General features: G+C 45.7%; 1 protein-coding gene across 1 annotated transcript in view; it reads left to right on the plus strand.

Annotated features, from left to right (window-relative positions):
* The window catches only part of UNC13A (unc-13 homolog A), a 100,904-nt gene that overhangs the window by 22,781 nt on the left and 59,460 nt on the right, over positions 1–18,663 (plus strand). Inside the window, exons 11-19 of the mRNA XM_066635597.1 lie at positions 282–1,123; positions 2,046–2,146; positions 4,744–4,793; positions 7,338–7,416; positions 13,476–13,547; positions 13,790–14,009; positions 14,379–14,606; positions 16,037–16,178; positions 17,488–17,657. Coding sequence (XP_066491694.1) covers positions 282–1,123; positions 2,046–2,146; positions 4,744–4,793; positions 7,338–7,416; positions 13,476–13,547; positions 13,790–14,009; positions 14,379–14,606; positions 16,037–16,178; positions 17,488–17,657 — 1,904 coding nt within the window. The remainder of the gene's footprint in view (positions 1–281; positions 1,124–2,045; positions 2,147–4,743; positions 4,794–7,337; positions 7,417–13,475; positions 13,548–13,789; positions 14,010–14,378; positions 14,607–16,036; positions 16,179–17,487; positions 17,658–18,663) is intronic.

The raw sequence follows: 18,663 nt of genomic DNA on the forward strand, positions 1-18,663 counted from the left end.
GCAACCCAATGGCATGTCTGCCCAATGTTATCTTGACCGCACAAGTTCTCATAGAAGACAAGTATGCAAATGGCAGCATTCAAAGGTGGAAGTATAATGAACAGATGCCTGTCAGCTTGTTAGGTACCTCAGGCAGCCATTTTGCGAAGTCACAATGAGTCTGGTGACAGGCAGGCTTGAGTGAGCCCAGTGTGACTTCTGTAGGCCCTTTTATAAGCTTCTGTGTATGTCTCTCTTTTTTTCTTGCTTTCTCCCCCCCAAACCCCGAACCCCCACTGCAGCCCCACAGGGAGCAGTCGCTACGCCTCATCAGCAGAGCTGAGCCAGGGCAGTTCACAGCTCAGTGACGATTTTGAGCCCGATGACGTGAGCCTGCGGGGTTCGGAGTTGGATGAGCGGGACGGCGATTCCTATCACTCCTGCCACAGTTCAGTGAGTTATCACAAAGACTCACCACGCTGGGATGAGGAGGAGGACGATGACCTCTACCTGGAGGAGGACGAATTCAATGGGGACTACAGTGAGGATGAGTACTACCCTGAGGATGAAGTAGTGGAACCAGAACTCGAGCCCTACCACGGGGACACATACCAGCAGCAGCAGCAGCAGCAGCAGCAAGCACCACTTGTCACTCCGCCCCAGCAGAAGCCACAACAGGCACAGCAGCAGAAGCCACCACAAGCTCAGCAGCAGCAACAGGTTCAGCAACAACCACCACAGGTGCAGCAGCAACAGGCTCAACAAAAACCCCAACAGGCGCAACAACAGCAGCAGCAGCAGAAACCACAACAGGTGCAGCAGCAACAGAAGCTGCAACAGGCGCAGCAAAAACCACAGCAGCCGCAGCCGCAGCCTCCGGAGCAACCTTTGCAGCAAGCGCAGCTAAAAACACAGCCGCAGGTACAACAGAAGCAGCAACTGCCACAACAAGCGGCGCAGCAGCAACCCTCAGCACAACTGAAGCAGCAGCAGCAGCAGGTGCAGCAAAAGTTGCAGCAACATCAGGAACTGAAGGAGGAAAAGGTGGAAGAGGCTCCTGCAATTAAGAAGGAAGAATTGCCAGTGGAAGAGACACCAGCCCAGGAGAAAGCCCCAGAGGAAGAACCCCAAAAGACAGAGGACAAGTATGAAGTGCAAGATGGAGGAGGGGGGAGGAGCAAACGTTATCCCTTACCAATTCGAAATGCCTTAGGGCACAATCCTAACCCACTTTCCAGCACTGGCTTAGCTGTGCCAGTGGGGCACGTGCTGCATCCTGCTGCTGGAGGGCAGTCACGGAGGCCTCCTCAAGGTAGGGCAATGTTTGTTCCCTTACGTCGGAGCTGCATTCGCCTTATGTCAGTGTGGGAAAATGGGTTAGGACTGCGCCCTTAATTACCATATCTGTTGGGTTTGTAACGCTGATCACCTGCTTTTCCACCAAAGGCTCAAGAACCGACACAGTTAGCAGTGGTTTGATTCAGAATGAACTTGGTACTTAGGAGCTCTCATGGTTCTCCTAAGTATGTGGTTCAGTGTTCTCTTCCAGCTCATAAGATTGGCTTCTGTGTGCTAATGGAAACTTACAAACGTTTTGGCCAATCCCCTGGGTGTTTCAATGCCTTATTGCAGGGGTGTCAAACTTGTTTCATACAGAGGGCCGAATAGCATACCTGGTGCCTGCTGAGGGCTGGAAGTGATGTCATTAGGCAGGAAGTGATGTCATTAAACAGGTCATAACAAAAAATAAGCACTTTTTCTCACTTAGGAACTCATTAGCTGTAAATGACAGAAGAGAAAATATGCAAATCTTGATCATATTTCAAGATATGGGAGAGCCCAATTTTCCTGTGGGCTGCCCTTTCAGCAGTAACTCCTTAGCACTGCTCAGCAGATGAGAGCCTGAGGGCCAGATAAAAAGCTTTTGCAGGCCACATCCTGCCCCTGGGCCTTATGTTTGACACCCCTGCTTTATTGATTCTTGCATAGCTGTTGAGCGTCCCATCTGGTAAGATCATGCCAGGGAAACTCAGAAGGTGTGTCTAGCTCTTGATCTCTGTGTTCTGGTTCCAGGGCAAAAGAGGAGGCTGAGGTCATCGACCCGAAAGCAAGGGCAAAAGCCAACTGGTTACGGGCATTCAACAAAGTCTGCATACAACTCCAAGAGGCAAGTGAGCTGGATTCCAGAACTCCCCAACCCGAGTTAGCCACTGTTTAGAAAAATCAAATAAGGGAATCTTAGGCTGCAATCCTATGCAAACTTGCCTGAGAATAAGCCCTGTTGAAGTCAACAGGACTTACTTCTGAGTAGATAAGCATAGGACTAGGCTGTAAGGCTCCTCTTTTATGTTTCTTTTCCCTATCAAATTGGTCCTCTGCTAGGGATATTTCTTAAATTCTCTTCATCTCAATTTCTTTGTCTATCATGCATCTACCCCCAAGCATCAACCCATCTGTGCCCAAACCAGTTTATTGTGCTTCTGGTGTTGCTTTGAGTTTGCATCTTCTTATGGTCCTGCTCTGAAACCCTTTCCCTTTGTACCTCTTCTCCATTAATTGAGTTGACAGTATATAATTTTTATTTTGTTTTGTTTCTAGACTCCATTCGCCATCTTTTTTCATTTTCTTTTGGCCCCCATGCTGCCCCTCCTGGTCCTTCTCTTTTCAGTTCAGCATTGCCACCGTCCTTGTCTCTGCGTCTCTCTGACCAGGTTTCATCATGAGTCCAGGTAAGTTTATGCAGCTGTCAACTGAATCACCAGAAGCTGTTTGCAGTGCACCTGGGAAATCAGAGATACTTCAAAAATTCATCACATCTGATATTCCTTCTGAATTTTGGAGTTCCAAATTACTCGGTCTTGTTTCTGAAGTTGTACTGATGCATTTGGAATACTCCATTTATTTCTGTGCTTTATTTCCAAAATTTGAACAATATGTGTTCATGCGTGCACATGTTGTCATGGCTTTCAGTCCCACTAGTTCATTCGCATCTTCTGTCCCTTTCACTATCAGTGTGATAAAACACTCCAAAAAAAACCCCCACGGTCTTAAGGGAAGGTATGCATGACTACATTGTGATTCTTTTTGTGTGGTGCCTTTTTGTGATGCACACATACACTGATGTTTATCAACAAAGCAGTGCAAAACAGCCATCTTGATGTGATCCATGAATATTGGTTAAAGAATTTTGATGCAACCGAATCCACAGTCACATCAAAATGATTCTGTGTGTGTGTGTGTGTGTGTGAGAGAGAGAGAGAGAGAGAGAGAGAGAGAGAGAGAGAGAGAGAGAGAGGTGTTTTATCAATACACACTGCTGCATATACATACCAATAACATACTGCAGGGAAAGAATTTCATTGCAGTCATGGATGTTGGTGGATTTGAGACACTGTAAAGGAGAATTTAGTTTTGCAACAGTTTGAATGTGGGTGAAGAAGGACTTGAGCATTGGATCCTGGCTACATGTTACACATCAGAAATAATTGCCTGGGAGCTAGGCTTGAAGAGCTGAGAATGCTGAAGCTTCCTCAGAAAGAGAAAAAAAAGCTTCAGGGGATCATAGAAAAATATAAGTAATGGCCAGGAGCACTGGCCATTCTTCAATAGATAATAACTGCAATTTGCTGCTGAAGGATAAGATAAGCAGAAGCAGGGAAGAAGAAAAGTGGCCAGTGGCTATACAATCTCCTCTATCTAATTAAAGGTCTTTGTGTATTTTACTCTTTTCAGCGGCTACTTGTCCCTTTTGTTTCCCCTCCTAACTCCAAATGAAGATTAGCCACTAGAACAGTGGTTCTCAAACTGTGAGTCGTAACCCACCAGTGGGTTGCAATCTGATTTGCAGCAGGCTGCAGGCCAGCACTACTTGGAAGCCGCAAGGCATTCTGGGGGGTGACAAAGTGGGTTGCAGTGGCAAAAAGATTGGGAAGTACTGCACTAGAGCTAAGTAGAGGAAAAGAGTGAATGGAGAAAGGCAGACAATGATCTCCTCCAGCTAATTTTCCTTACAGGGTTTATCTCTTCTTACCAGTTAATTGCCCAGTCTCCTCCCTGCCCTGACCCCTAAGGAAAAGTATCAGAGATCAAAAGGGAGAAACAAGGGATAGAGAAGGGTAGCTGGTGGCTACCATTGCCTCCAATTTCTGACTTCTCAGCAGAGTCTGGCTTACGCATGGCTACTCTCTCTGCAGCATTGCCCACTATTTTAGATTGTAAATTTCTTGGGAACAGGGACCAGCTACAAATAAAGATGGATATAATGCACTGCCATGCTCTTCTTATTCCATCCTTTGGTCTTTCTCCTTTGGGCGAGGCTGGCCTATCCATGAAGCCACTTGAATGACTTGCATAGTGCAGGGGGGAACAATGAAGTGATGTGGGGTTCCCTGTCCTCTGTGCCTGCCCACGCCCCTCCTCCAGTTCACCATGCTCTGTGATCCTATTCCTCCTTGTTGGAAGCAAGCAGAGAATTGGACCAGTGCAAGCCCCCCTCTTCCTTTAGCATTAACGCAGAGGAAGGGAGGCTGCACCAAAGCTGCAGGTAAGGGAGCAGCTCTGCTTCACCCTGCTTACCTGGCTGCTTTGCTCAGCAGCATCCAGCTTTGCTAAGCAGCTAGATGGCCAGGGTGGCATCAGCAGAGGCAGGCTCGCTTCAGTTGGCCCCCAAACTTCTGCCAGGCCTGCCTGTGAGAATGTACTATAGTCATGGCTGCAGCACTTCACTGGTGGGTTCAACTAATTTTGGTTCTTCCTCTCTTTCAGGCCAGAGGCGAAGGATCTGGGGAATCCAAATCTCTATGGTTTAAAGGCGGGTGAGTTACAGTAGTGAAGTTTGAAACATTCTTGGATGGATCTTGAATTGCTAAGTGGTGCAGGTGCTGCAATGTGGCGTGTAAGCAGCCCCTCCCACTTGCTATTGGAGCCATTCCGGGCAGTAATGGCAATGGAATTGCTTTGATGGCGAGTGGGAGGGGCTGCTTACATGGTTGCAACCCTGCGATATTTATCATGCTGGCCATCCTGTAGCTACACAACTGTGTGTGAGGAGGTGTCATGGATTTTTGTTCTGTGTGTTAATGTGTAAGGTGTGTAGTGCTTCCCCCCCCCTCCAGCAGACACTTAATAATACATCTTGGTATGTGTTAATTGTAAGAGCTAAAACAAATTTGCCTCCACTCCTGAAAAATCACATTCTTTTCTGTAAATATTCTTAAGAGTAATATCCAGGTGTGTAAAGATTTTGCAGTATTTGACAGTTTCTGACCACTGGCAGGCAGTAGCAGTTTATGATGGACAGATCCTGACATGCAATAGTGAACATTTTACAGTACATAACTGCTATCATGCATTAGTGGTCCATATTTATCAGGCCCTGATACATTATTTTCAACAGAATTGAGTGTTACATTAATTCATTCGCGTAACCCATTAAGAGAGGAGAATGTCTAATTCCATGTCATACTCCTGACATATTCCTTCATTCCTGACATTCAAATGGTCAGGTAAAAATTCAACCTCAAAATGCAGTTGGATTTTGAAGTTTTGCAGAATTCTGTTTCAGCCCTAGAATGTCACCTCCAGGTACTTTTTCACCCCAAGTTTGTTTGAAGCAGGAGAGTCACTGCTCATAGTACATCAATTCAACTTTTCTGTGGCAAATAAGCTGGATGGGTTTTTACAACTTTCCGAAAACCTGTTTTGTCCAGAGGCAACAGGAGGACAAAAGAACAGAGAATGGGAAGCAACAGCGCCCTATCAAATCATTATCAACTTCGTCAAAAATAGTATTGCTTGAAGTTTCGGGATTTGGGGCAAAATGAACTCTTAAGAGGGAAAAGACAGGTTGTACAAACTGATTCTCACCTTCTACCTCTGGCTATTTGAGGTGCTTCACGCAAAATGAAAATAGCCTGATTCACACATTACCATCAATGCAGGGTGCGGATGGTAATTGATCTGTACACCAGCAGTCATGCACAAGTATCTTTCAATGCCTGTATACATGATTAGACATCTAGAAGCCCAGTCCCTGTGTCAACTCTCAGAATGACTGTGTCATGACTGGAAAATGTATTCGTGTTATAAATTATTATTATTATGGAGGGTTTTATGACACATGGCAGGGTCTTCTCCATCACAGTCCCTCATTGTTGATCACCAGGTGAACATCTTTTTGTTGGCACAAGCACTCAGCTGAGTTCTTCACTACATTGGATGGTCAGTTGTGTGCTCTCAGGTTCTTGAATCATTTTAGTTATTGGTTTACTCAATTCTGCTTTCTTCCTTTAGATTTATTATATGGATTGTATTAAATTACTGTTTAATGTTATGAATCACTTTGAGGGCCCTTTTGGGTATAAAAATCAGGGGTGGTGTATGCCCCCACGCTGCCTGAATCCCCCCAATGCTGTTGCCTAATGCACACACACACACCCCTGTGGATGAAGGGGAGGGCAGGTGGGTAAACTAGTGGGTATGCCCTGTTTGCCCCTCCTTTTACTCCCCCTCCCTTTCCTTCTCCCCCTGCTCTCCATAGCTTCTCTTTGAAACAAATTGGAGCAACAATGAAGAGAAGGGGGGTAGGCTCCAAATTGCCTGTCCCTGCCTACTTTGGTGCTTTCCCTTGCCAGCTGTACTGGAGGCACGCCTAGAAAGTTGGAAGAGGATTGTAGTACCCAGTGAAGTAGCAGCTTGGGGAGGATGGTGGACAGATGGGCTGGAGGCAATAGCGTAACCAAAGGGGGCGCTGCAGTACTGCATGCACCGCAACTGTGTAAGCTGCCTCTCCCACTCGCCATTGGAGCCATTCAGGACAGCTACAACAATGTGCAGTTGCTCGCCATTTGCACAAGTGTTGCTGTAGCTGCCCAGAATGGTTCTGAAGGCGAGCGGGAGGGGCCACTTACAAGGCATGTTGCAGTGGCGCCCCCCCCTTCTGGCTACACTACTGGCTCGAAGCATGTCCTTTCACCACCCCTCCAACTTTCCATGCAACCATTTCAGTTTGCTTCATGTTTGAAACCCCATAGAAATAAATACATTAAATGAAATATTTATATATTGCTTTTCAATCAAAGTTCACATGGAGGTTTACTTAGCAGAATAATATGCATATGTACAGACATCTCTATCTATGTGCAGTGCATTGTGTGAATAACCCTACTAGGACTTCTGTTGGAGCAGCGGGCTTTGTACCAGTCCTGAAAGTATCTGCTTTTTCCACCTTCCGAAGTCGACCCTGATTGTCTGTCTCCAGCCTCTGCCCCTGTCTCTCTCTCTCCCACCCTCTCCCTCCTCTCTGTCCCTTTGCTACCTCCTGCTCCTGCGTTCTCTGACTCTTTTTGTCTTTTTTCCAGGCCTGGTGGCGGTCTGATCATAATTGATAGTATGCCTGACATTCGCAAAAGAAAACCCATCCCCCTAGTTAGCGATTTGGTGAGGTTTCTTCTAATGTGTTCCCTCTCGCTCTTTCTCTCCCTCCTTCTCTTCTCTCCGGCAGCCTTTGGCTTTCTCTGCTGTGGACCGCAGGATTTTCCGCTGCAGGTCTCGCTGGAGCTGAGTTAATGGAGAAAGGGCCTAACATCTAGTCACATACATAGTTAAGATTCACATCACTTTTCTCTTTGAACAAAGCAGCATTCCAGAGTGCAAGGCTAGAGCTGAAACCATCATTTGTCACCAATCCCAAATCCCACCAATGTTGAAACTCTGAATTCAGCTTGTTTTTAAGTCATTAAGCCCTTCCTTTTAAAGATGAATGCATTTGCTCATCCGACTGAATGTATAAAAACTTCATAAATCTTATTTTCACCACACTGAGTCATTTATAAGAGTCCATGTAATGTAAGAGCTCATGTAACAGAGTGGCCATGAGCTTCAAAGACCCATTTTCATACCCGACCTCATCTACTAGCTCTGGTTGGGCTGGCTGAACAAGATTTGACTTTACATACAAGATTCGACTCTATGCGTTTGAGTCTTTCCCTCCTGTAAATAGCAGCTGCTGCAGGGAAGGGAACGTGATCCTAATTGGGACCTCAGCAAGGAGGGATCTAGCAAAAATATTGTTATGGTCACTCTTTTTATCAACAACACCTTTTTCCGACAGCATCTCTAATGATGTCATGTTAATGGCGAAATATGAACAAGAAATATACAATTTTTATTTTTTGATTGATTGGTTCATTCACTCATTCCCTTCCAAAGTGGAGGTGCCTAAAATGTCTGTTTTTGTATGCAAATAATTGTTGGTTCATGAATTCCATCACCACTATCACAGTATAAAAATATTTCAGCTCTATAAAAACCTGAGATCACCGTCCTCCATTCATTAATCCCAGCTCCAGCGTGCCCCTCCTCATTGAGTTGCCTCTGCTTTGCTTTGCTAATACAGCTTGTTTTGTTCTTTCCTTCTTCTCTTTTCTCTTCCCTGTGATGCTGTTTTGGCTGCGTTATCCCTCAGGGGTGCAGCGGTCAAGTTCCTGCGCTGCATTGACAGCATGCCCGACATTAAGCCTGGACGTAAATCTCTTCCGCTAGTCATCAGCGACCTGGTGAGAATGAGGTTAAAGGGAGAGCACCCTACAGATTCCCTTTCCCCCACTGCCCGTATTCCACAATCCCTCTTGGGAGCTCATTTCAATTGGTGCAAGTGTGGCTTAGAGATGTGTAATGTCCCCTGGGGCTTAGGAATTATTATTATTATTATAACTTGGCATCCTTATAAATCTCTTTTCAACAAAAAAAGACAGTTTTCATAGCAAGATAATTGAGAAAGTAGTTTCTTGCCCCAAAACGGCTCACAATCTTAAAAAAAAAGGCACCAGCGGGGCACCAGCAAATAGTTTCTAGGACAAATTCTTTACAGAAGGCAAGACAAGGAAATTGTCATTGATGGAGCCAACATCTGTCAGTGGAGCTTTGCAGCTTCCAGGTTAGGAGACAGTGTGCCCCTGAATATTCATTGCAAGGGGAGCAATGGCAGGAGAGGGCTATGTCCTGCTTTTGAGCTTCCCAGAGAGAACTGGAGGGCCACTGTGAGAAGCAGAATGCTGGACTGAATGGCCCTTTGATCTTATCCAGCAGGGCTCTTCTTTTGAGATACTCGGACAACCTCAAGATATGGAAGACCAGGAAAAATCAGGAAAAAATCAGAAAAAAGAAACATTTTTCCTTTGAGTTTTTCCCCCTGTTTAAAAAAAAAATATTGTGATGCTTCCAAAATTCTCCTTATTCAAAATCTTACTCTGATGGTGTGCGTGTGTCCCATGTGTCTCTCTGTGCAGTCAGTGGAAAGACACATTGCAGACACTCAAACATCCCTTGCTCCACTATTCATGCTGACTCCTCACTAGGGCTGGAATCTTATATACATGCTTTCTTGGGAGTAAGCACCATTGAACACAATGAGACTTGCTTCTGAGTAGACATGCAAAGGATTGTGCTGTAGTGCCATTAATTTTTGACATGGACAAGGGTGCATTTTCCCCACCATGCGTGTTCCTGATTCTTTGCAAAGAATGAAAGGACAAGTCCCTGCCCCAAAGGGTTACAAGCCTAGAAACAAACAAGGAAAACAACATTGAAAGGGCAAGGAAATGGAGACAAGTGGTAAACAGGATAAGGATCTGCAATTATTTTAGTACAGGAGGATATGTCCTTGCCCTGAGGAGCTTACAATCTGGAAGACTGGTATACAGGAGACTACAGAGGAAAAGAAGTTGTAGGTAGCCTTTCTCTGTAATCCCTGATGAGAAAATGGCCATTGGCGCATACTCAAAGGCACTCTCTTCCCTATCATTATGACTTCCTAAGCTCCAGAATTGGCTCTCCCAGTTCAGAAAATCAGTTCTAGGCCTAACCCTTGGTTTCAACAGATGTTCAAATCATGATCCATGAGCAGTTTTTCCCCCTCCTCTCCATCTTCTCCGCTGGGAGGGATGGAAAGGGGAATGCTGTGCCACCTGCCCAAGCAACGAGCTTGTAAGAGGTTTGGGAATTAGTAGGCTCTTTTGTCTTTGCATAGGGTGCTGTCGCTTTAACAGATGCTGTACGAAATCCTTGTCCAATAAGGAGCATCAGCCTGTCTTCCTGCATTTCAAGTTTCCAGTTTTGTACTTCTCCTGCCTCGTGAACCTTGCTACTTCCAAAGAAATGATCCTTCCTTGTTTTATGAGGCGTACCCTTCACCACACAGCTATAATCAGTAATGCACACCTCGCACCTTTCCTTGGCATGCTCCCCCGTTGCCAACCTCTTGTGTTCTAGCTTCCTGGGGCCATCACTCAGTGGTAGAGCACAAATAGAAGATCTCTGTTGGCAGGGCTGGGACAGGCCTCCGTCTTCCTGAGATAGGACCGGACCATCCATGATGCCAACTGAGGCGATTGTCTGAGGCAGAAGTTTGGCAGAGGTCCCTACCTCCATTTTCCTACTCACCTCCACTGCACATCCTCTTCCTCCCCACTCCCTAGATTAGAAAAGGAAGAGAGGAATGGAACAAAAGGGGATAGACACTCATAGACTCTGACTAGCTGCTCTCCTCCACACTTCCTCTTATTTAAAAGATTTATATTCCATTTTTGAGAGCTCAAGGTGGCTGTTCCCCTCTTTTTCTCCATCCTCCTCTTCCACTCCAGGCAGTGGGAAGTTCAGAGGCCTGCACATCATCAGATAAATGGGAATAGCACTTGGTGTGCCACCTCTGGGGCCTAGAAGTCTCAGGCCAGCCTTGGCCTGAGACCTTGGACAGCCTCTGTTGTGCAGAGTAGAAAATACTGAGGTAGACATATGAGTAGCTTAGGGTAGAGTAGCATCCAGTGATAGAGCAAATGCATTGCACCTAAGATCTTGGGTTCCATCTCCAGCTAAAGGATCTCAGATAGCATGTTGGGAAACGTCTGCAGTAGACACAGCTGGACTGGGCTGGATGTGCCAATGGTCTGACTAGTACTATCTTCCTATATTCATGAAGAGCTTCTACAGTTCAGAGGCAAATGCTTCATATGGGGGGGGGACCAGTTTCAGTCTCCTGCAAAAGTTTCTTGGGTGGCAGGCCTTGACTGCCTGAGAATGTGGCCAACGATCAAACCAGATCTAAAGCAACTAAGGAGCAAAAAACCTAAAATTTCTTCTATTGTTGATAGAAGGGCCATGACTAGGGATTTCAGATGTCATTTGTTAGGAAAGGCCTCTTTGCCAGTCAAGGGGGACAATCCTAGAACAGATGGACCAATAGTCTAAGGCAGATTCATATGGTTTAATGACAACCCACCATTGCTTGCTTTGGGGAAGAGCCATAGCTTGATAGGGTAACGCATGCGTTGCAGGCTAAACCTTGCCATTTGCTGTTTCTGGAGCATGCAGAGAGGGATTCAGGGGGCCAGAGGCAGAGAACAGAGCCTGGGGCATGCCAACGATTGTGTTTCCAAAGTACTCAGAGCATTTTGTGTGGCCACTCATAGATATAAGTGGCTCAGGCTAAGATAGCAGGCTTGAAGTCACAGTTATATAGAGACAGCCAAATCCCTATGGGTTCTTCAGATCTGTGGCTCTCAAACTAGCTATTGCTGTGCACTCTGAATGTGATCCCCCTCTGAAGTCCTGGTTGCTGTGCAAAGTCCTCCTCGTTTGGAGGACAGGGATGCTCTGGACAGTCACGTCATCTGCCTGGTGTCCCAGAAGGCTATGTGATGAGATGTCCAGGCAGACGTGACTGCCAAGAGTGTCCCTGTCCCCCAATCAAGGGAGACTTCACATGGCAATCAGGTGGAACCAAAACGTCTGTTCGCTGGGTGGACAGATCCACCCAAATGCTGGAGCCTGCTCCCAGGCCACGGTTTACACGGCCTTGCTCCAGATCACCTGGTCTAGTTGAACTGGTAAGCTGCATTACCCTCTCTGACCATTATCTAGGTGGTGCAGCGGAGCAGCCAGGATAGCAAGATGGCTAACTTCCTGTGAGCAGTTCCTAATGGTAAAAGGGGTAAGGTGCTGGACCTGGCTGCTCTGGTTCAAGTCTCCCTAGTACCTTATAGTACTTGACTCATGTAGGAAGGGCTACCACCCCCTGCTTACCTCTCTCTTTCTAATGCCCTGCTTGCAATGTCTAAATTTGACTGTTCTTCCTCTGTCTGTCTTTTGCCCGAGCACCTGCTCCTTTCCTTTGGTGCCGCTGCTTTTTTTGTGTCTTCTCCCTCCCTCTGCTGACTGGCTAGTCAGAGGGGATGCTGATGCCTCTGTCTTACATGTGGGTACCAATATTGGGGGGACTGAGGTTGGGGGGGAGGTATGGTTATGATTGAACAGTTGTGTATATGCATGCTGTCAAACAATGGACTGCAATCCAGGACATACGGATGATGGAGCACCATTGGTTAATGCATTGGTGGGTATTCTATGGGCCTGTTGGAGTTCCTTTTATTCTGAGACAGTGTGATATACAGGTCATTTCCAAGCAGTCTTGGAACCCACCCACCCCCAGTCACCCCCAGTCATGCCCCTGCCTGTAATGTTTCCACATGCAAAAGTTGGAAGGAATTTTGCTGAGATGGGGGAGGAGAATAGATATTCAGCTGTGCACTCAGACCTCAATAAAGGTCCTGTTCCAGACCATTTGCTGCTGGAACCAAGATGATCAATGTGATGAGGTCAGAGGTGGGATAAAGGAGTATGATCCTGTTCCATATGCTGATCATTTGCTGATGTGGACCTGCCCAGACTTTATACCCATGAGGAAAAAAAAAAAATTCCTCCACAGGGTATAAAAATGTATTGCTGCCATGCCCAGCCTAGATCAGAGGACAGGTCCACCACAGATGGTGTGTTACTTGAGGTTCTACGAAGATGTAGGGCTTGGCTGCCCTTCGAAGTTTAAAATCAACCTTTATATATTAAAAGGTCCTTGACAGTTTCAGGAAGATGATCAGACTAGAGCTTTTCAGAGATTTCATGGGAAGGGACCATCCTAGATGCAAGATGAACACTAGTGTCATGTACTTGATATTCTCTATGGCCAAGGGATGGTGAAGTTAAGAGAGTACTGTTGGTCTGCTTCACATGGAAATGGGAGATGAAGGAAAGCATTAAGGATGGTGAGCCCAAACCCAGCAGGAAGTAGCTCAGTAGGAAGTAGCTCAGAGAAAAAGGTTAGAATTCAGCCAAACCTTTCTTGGGCTTGTTCCTTTCTGGTTGCCAATGGGAAATTTTGGCAGGAACAGCTTATTGTCTTTCAGCTTGTTTTAACACCTTCTCCTTATCTTGTTCATTTTCTGCTGCTCCAACTTTACAGGCGATGGTAAGTTGATTTCGTTATTTATTTTTATCCCATATTTGTAGATCTGTTCTCTTGACACAAGTTGCTCCCCTTGACTTGGTTCAGAATTGGTTCAATGTGCATGAGCTTTCTCAGTGAATATTTGGAGAAGGCGTCCTGTTTTCTGTGCAGTCTTAATTAACAGAGCGTTAATTATTTTCTTTATGCTTCCTTCCCACAGTCCTTGGTCCAGTCCAGGAAAGCTGGTATCACGTCAGCACTTGCATCAAGCACTTTAAACAATGAAGAGCTAGTAAGTGTTGTCTCACTTTATGGGTGTCCAGGTTCAAGGCAACGGGGAGAGTAAGAAGCAGGCACAAGTGTTCTGATGACAATGTAGCCTGCAAAAATAACTTTGGGGAGAAATAGCATTTGGCTGCTAATGCAGGAGCACATTCTGACCAGGGCACATCTTCACATTCAAAGTCAAGTAAGGTCTAAGTAACTCCTCAGCCTAAGTGCCTGTGTGTTTGTTCTTTGTTCTCTCCCCCTTAGAAAAACCATGTTTACAAGAAGACCCTTCAAGCCTTAATCTACCCCATCTCCTGCACAACCCCCCACAACTTTGAGGTGTGGACGGCCACCACGCCCACCTACTGTTACGAGTGCGAGGGCTTGCTCTGGGGCATTGCGCGCCAAGGAATGCGGTGCACAGAGTGTGGGGTGAAATGCCACGAGAAGTGCCAGGATCTCCTCAATGCTGACTGCCTGCAAAGTGAGGGGCACCTCTTCTGCTCAGAAATGACTTGGAAAAGGGGGGTTGTGTGACAGGCAAATGGGAAGGGGGAAGTGAATCTTCAAGCCCCAAAGGAATGAAATTGATTACAGTCATGTGTCTCTTGAGGGGGGTATGTTCTGCGAAATGCATCATTAGGCAATTTTATTGTTGTGTGAACATCATAGAGTGTACTTACAATGGTATAGCCTACTACACTCCTAGGCTATATGGTATAGCCCCAACATTTTAACACCGTGATCTATCACCCACAGCTGCTGGGTAGCGCCCCAGAATGCCTTGCAGCAGCCAGGTGAAAAAGGCAACAGCTAGCTTTTGCCAAGTGCTTGTGCTTCTCTATATGTTCAGGAGCGGCAGAGAAAAGTTCTAAGCATGGAGCAGAAGACCGGACACAGAACATCATCATGGTGCTGAAAGATCGCATGAAGATCCGGGAGCGCAATAAGCCGGAGATCTTTGAGCTGATCCAGGAGATCTTTGCCGTCTCCAAGACCACTCACACCCAGCAAATGAAAGCCGTCAAGCAAAGCGTCCTGGATGGTACCTCCAAGTGGTCAGCCAAGATCAGCATCACAGGTATATGAGCAACCTTGCTAAATGAGGAGGCACACAGGCCAAATTGTGATGTTCATGAGAATTCCAGGCCCCACCAAATTGGCAGACAGGACTAACCATAAAAATTCATTGACTCCTTGTAATGACAATTGTCTTCCGATATCCAAGTAGTAAAGCTGTGTAAAGAATGTCCATGATGAATGTAGGAAGCTGCCCAGCCTTATTCTGAATAAGACCATTGAGCCATCCGAACCAGTATTTTTCTACTGTTAACGGCATCCACTCTTTAAGGTCTTGGGAGGATAGAGATCCCTTTCTTATTACTTGCTGCCTGAAATCCTTGGAGATGCTGAGAATTGATCAGTGCTGTGGTTCTTACACATTTAGCACTGGGACCCACTTTTTTGAATGAGAGTCATTACATCCGAAGTGATGTCATGGCCGGAAGTGACATCATCAAGCAGGAAAATTTTTCACAATCTTAGGCTACAATCCTACCCACACTTACCCAGGAGTAAGTCCCATTTACTATCATTGTTAAAAGAATATACATAGTAGCTTGTTAAAAGTACAGGTCTGTAACACTTCCCCAAATGCAGTCACATACCATGGGAGCATCAAGTCTAATATATCAAAAATAAAATATTGAAATGAATGGGAACCGACTTGAAATTGGCTCGTGACCCACCTAGTGGGTCCCAACCCACAGTTTGAGAAACACCGGATCAGTGGATCCTGCCCTATGTGAACTATATGGTTCTCACCAACTGCTGATGAGGCAGTCACTGTGCCTGGGCTATACCTCTACGAGTGGGAACTCACATTTAAATTCTCCTTCTTGCAGACAAATTCCCTGCTCTTGGAAAACTAGCTAAGAAAGTTTGACTAGAAATCCTGGCCCTGACATGCTAGTTTCGCTGAGGAGGAAGTTTAATGTTTGTACAGAGAAGCTGACAGTCATGCAAGCCCGTACCTCTGCCGTGGTGTGGGCTCAGATTGACCACCTTATCTACTGTTTGTGAGAATGAGGCTGACAGATTATGAATGGGGTGCCATACTGAATCTATCCAAAAACTTCAGATTTCTGAGGTGACAACTGCTGACTCCATTAGATTGCCAGCTCTTAGAAAGGCAGGGACAGGAAACAAAAGTTGGTACCAGTAAAGGAACAGAGGCCAACAACAGCCCAAAAATGGCCTGAGTTTAACTTCTGCTGCTCATCCACTTAACAAGAACGTTGGAGAAATGGAGTCATGCTGAGCAAACTGGCAATGCTGAACTTGTTTTCTGATCTATTTGTCACTCACCGCTGTTTTCTTTTGCTTTCTCTATCTATGTATTGTGTGTCTTGTGGGGGCTGTGTCTCATGATGCTGCTTGTGTGTGTGTGTGTGTGTGTGTGTGTGTGTGTGTGTGTACACCTGTGTGTGGGGGTGTGTGTTTGTATGATAGTTGTTTGCGCGCAAGGCCTGCAGGCGAAGGATAAAACCGGCTCCAGCGATCCATATGTTACTGTCCAGGTTGGAAAGACCAAAAAGAGAACGAAAACCATCTATGGAAACTTGAACCCTGTTTGGGAAGAAAACTTCCATTTGTAAGTGACCTGTCCAAACCAGACCTCTCACATCCTTTGGCTGTTGTGTGACCTATTCCCATCCCAGTGCCATTGTGGTGCAGGCCCTCAGGCATTGTCTGGGGCCTGCTTTACACCTGAGGCCTGCATGTGCACCTCCTCCCCCCCCCCCTCCACATGTCCAGAAGCTTGAATGCCTTGAAGAAGTGGCGGCACAAAGGAGAGCTCTTCTCCATCTTGCCTGCCCAGTTTTGGCAGGAGATGGAAAGAGAGTTCTTCATGCTGCAGCTGCAGCATCAGTTCAAAAGACATCACCCTTCTCTGCTGCAACCATTGCATCTTTTTCCCCACCTGCCATCATCCAGTAGGCATCCTGTGACTTAGTGGGTGACAGGGTGGGAATTAGATGCCAGAATGCTCCATCTCCTTTCCCAGATGCTGGCCCAGCTTTCCAATTTGACTAGGGGTGCAATCCTAACCCCTTATGTCAGTGCTTTCCAGCACTGACATAAGGGCAGTGCAACTCCGAGGTGAGGGAACAAACATCCCCTTACTTTGAGGAGGCCTCCGTGACTGACACCCAACTGCAGGACGCAGCACATGTCCCATTGGCACTGCTGTGCCAATGCTGGAAAGCACTGACATAAGGGGTTAGGATTGCGCCCTAGGTGTATTGGACCTCTGCAAGGCTGAGGTCTAATTCATCTACGTGCAACTGTACCATGCAGTTCTGTATGGTACGTGCAACTGTACCATGTTGATCTGGTCCTGGGATTATGCAAGAAAAACAATCTCTTCTATTCACTTTGGTTCTTTTTTACTCATTTTAATGTATTTCATCTTCCATTTGTTCATATCATTTGTCACATTATGTCACATTTTTTGCAATTGTTCTCATTTTTTAATATTGAAAAAGTGAAACTCTTATTTTAACTGTTGCTTTCTCCAAGTGCTCCAAGGTACAGCTGCAAGTCCTGGTGGTAGCCATTCCCCACCACCCCAGATGAAGTGTCATTATAGGGCAGAACAATGGCTACTATCATTTAAAAAAATGGTGGCTGCCAATGGATCTCCCAACTGCAGCCTTTTTGATGGGGTGATACTTGTAGAAGGTTTATCAGCAAGCTGTGAACCCCATTCTGTGGACCCCATGAAATGCTAGGGCTAGCAATGGAGTCCTTTTGCTCTGAGAACTCATATCACATTCTGGGATGGTCCTGTCAGAAAGGTGGTGGGACACAAGACCAAGAGATCCTTGTCCCTAATTAAGCAGCCCATGTTCTGAAACTGAATCTCTTTTTGTTCCCCTGTTGCTGCTTCTTCCTGCCAGTGAATGCCATAATTCTTCTGACCGAATCAAGGTACGGGTTTGGGACGAAGATGATGATATAAAGTCTAGGGTCAAGCAGCGCTTCAAGAGAGAGTCTGATGACTTTCTTGGCCAGACTATCATTGAAGTACGGACACTGAGCGGAGAGATGGATGTCTGGTACAACTTAGGTAAGTACAGCAATGCTTCCAATAGTGCAGAAGATATGTCCTCCAAAATGTGAGTGGTATAGAATAAATAGTTAAACTAATGGACAGGAAACAGAATGCCCTTCTCCCATTGGCTAGAATGGTTTCAATCACACCAGGACAAAGAGTGCTGTAAACACATCAGCACTAAAGGAAGCAACATTATGGGGGGTGTGACTATGGCTAGGAACATAAAGTACTCCAGTAAAGAAACAGCTTGGGAATATCACTCCAGTGCACACTTTTGATTCAGTGCACACTTTTCATTCAACTAAAGATGAGTGGATTCTTTCCATTCTGTACCGCAGTTAACTGCTTTTTAATTCTTTAGTTCCATTTAATATAATAATGGTGCTATATTGATTGCTGTTGTTGTATCTGAGATTCTGACAACCTTGGATCCGTTTCAGGTGAATTCCACAAGGGGCGCAATCCTAACCCCTTATGTTGGTGTTTTCCAGCACTCACATAAGGGCAATGCAGCTCTGAGGTAAGGGAACAAACATTCCCTGACTTTGAGGAGGCCTCTGTGAGTGCCACCCAACTGCAGGATGCAGCACACATCCCATTGGCACAGCTATGCCAGTGCTGGAAAGCACTGACATAAGGGGTTAGGATTGCACCCTAAGACTCTTGGATTTTGGAATGTCAGAATGGATTTTGCACTTGCTCCCTAAATTGGAAAAAAGAAAATAGTACAAAAATATGTTTTTAGATACAATTCTCAGTTTTTAAAAGTATGAAAATATATCATTTTAAATTATGAAATTGTACCGTGCACTTTTTCATAATTGCATCCTGCATTAGTTTACTAGTTAAAATTTTTTTTTGACTAAGGAATCTTTTGAGTAAGGAGAGTTTGTTTTTTCATTTTCTTTCTGTGTGCTTTTACTGCAAAAAGACAGCACAAGAATTTCCACTCACCAAGATTGCAAAATGTATCTCTGGATCAATAACATATTTCAGCATTTTGAGTTCCTATAAGCAT

Source organism: Tiliqua scincoides, chromosome 8, assembly GCF_035046505.1.
Source record: "Tiliqua scincoides isolate rTilSci1 chromosome 8, rTilSci1.hap2, whole genome shotgun sequence".
In the NCBI taxonomy this organism is placed as follows: Eukaryota; Metazoa; Chordata; class Lepidosauria; order Squamata; family Scincidae; genus Tiliqua; species Tiliqua scincoides.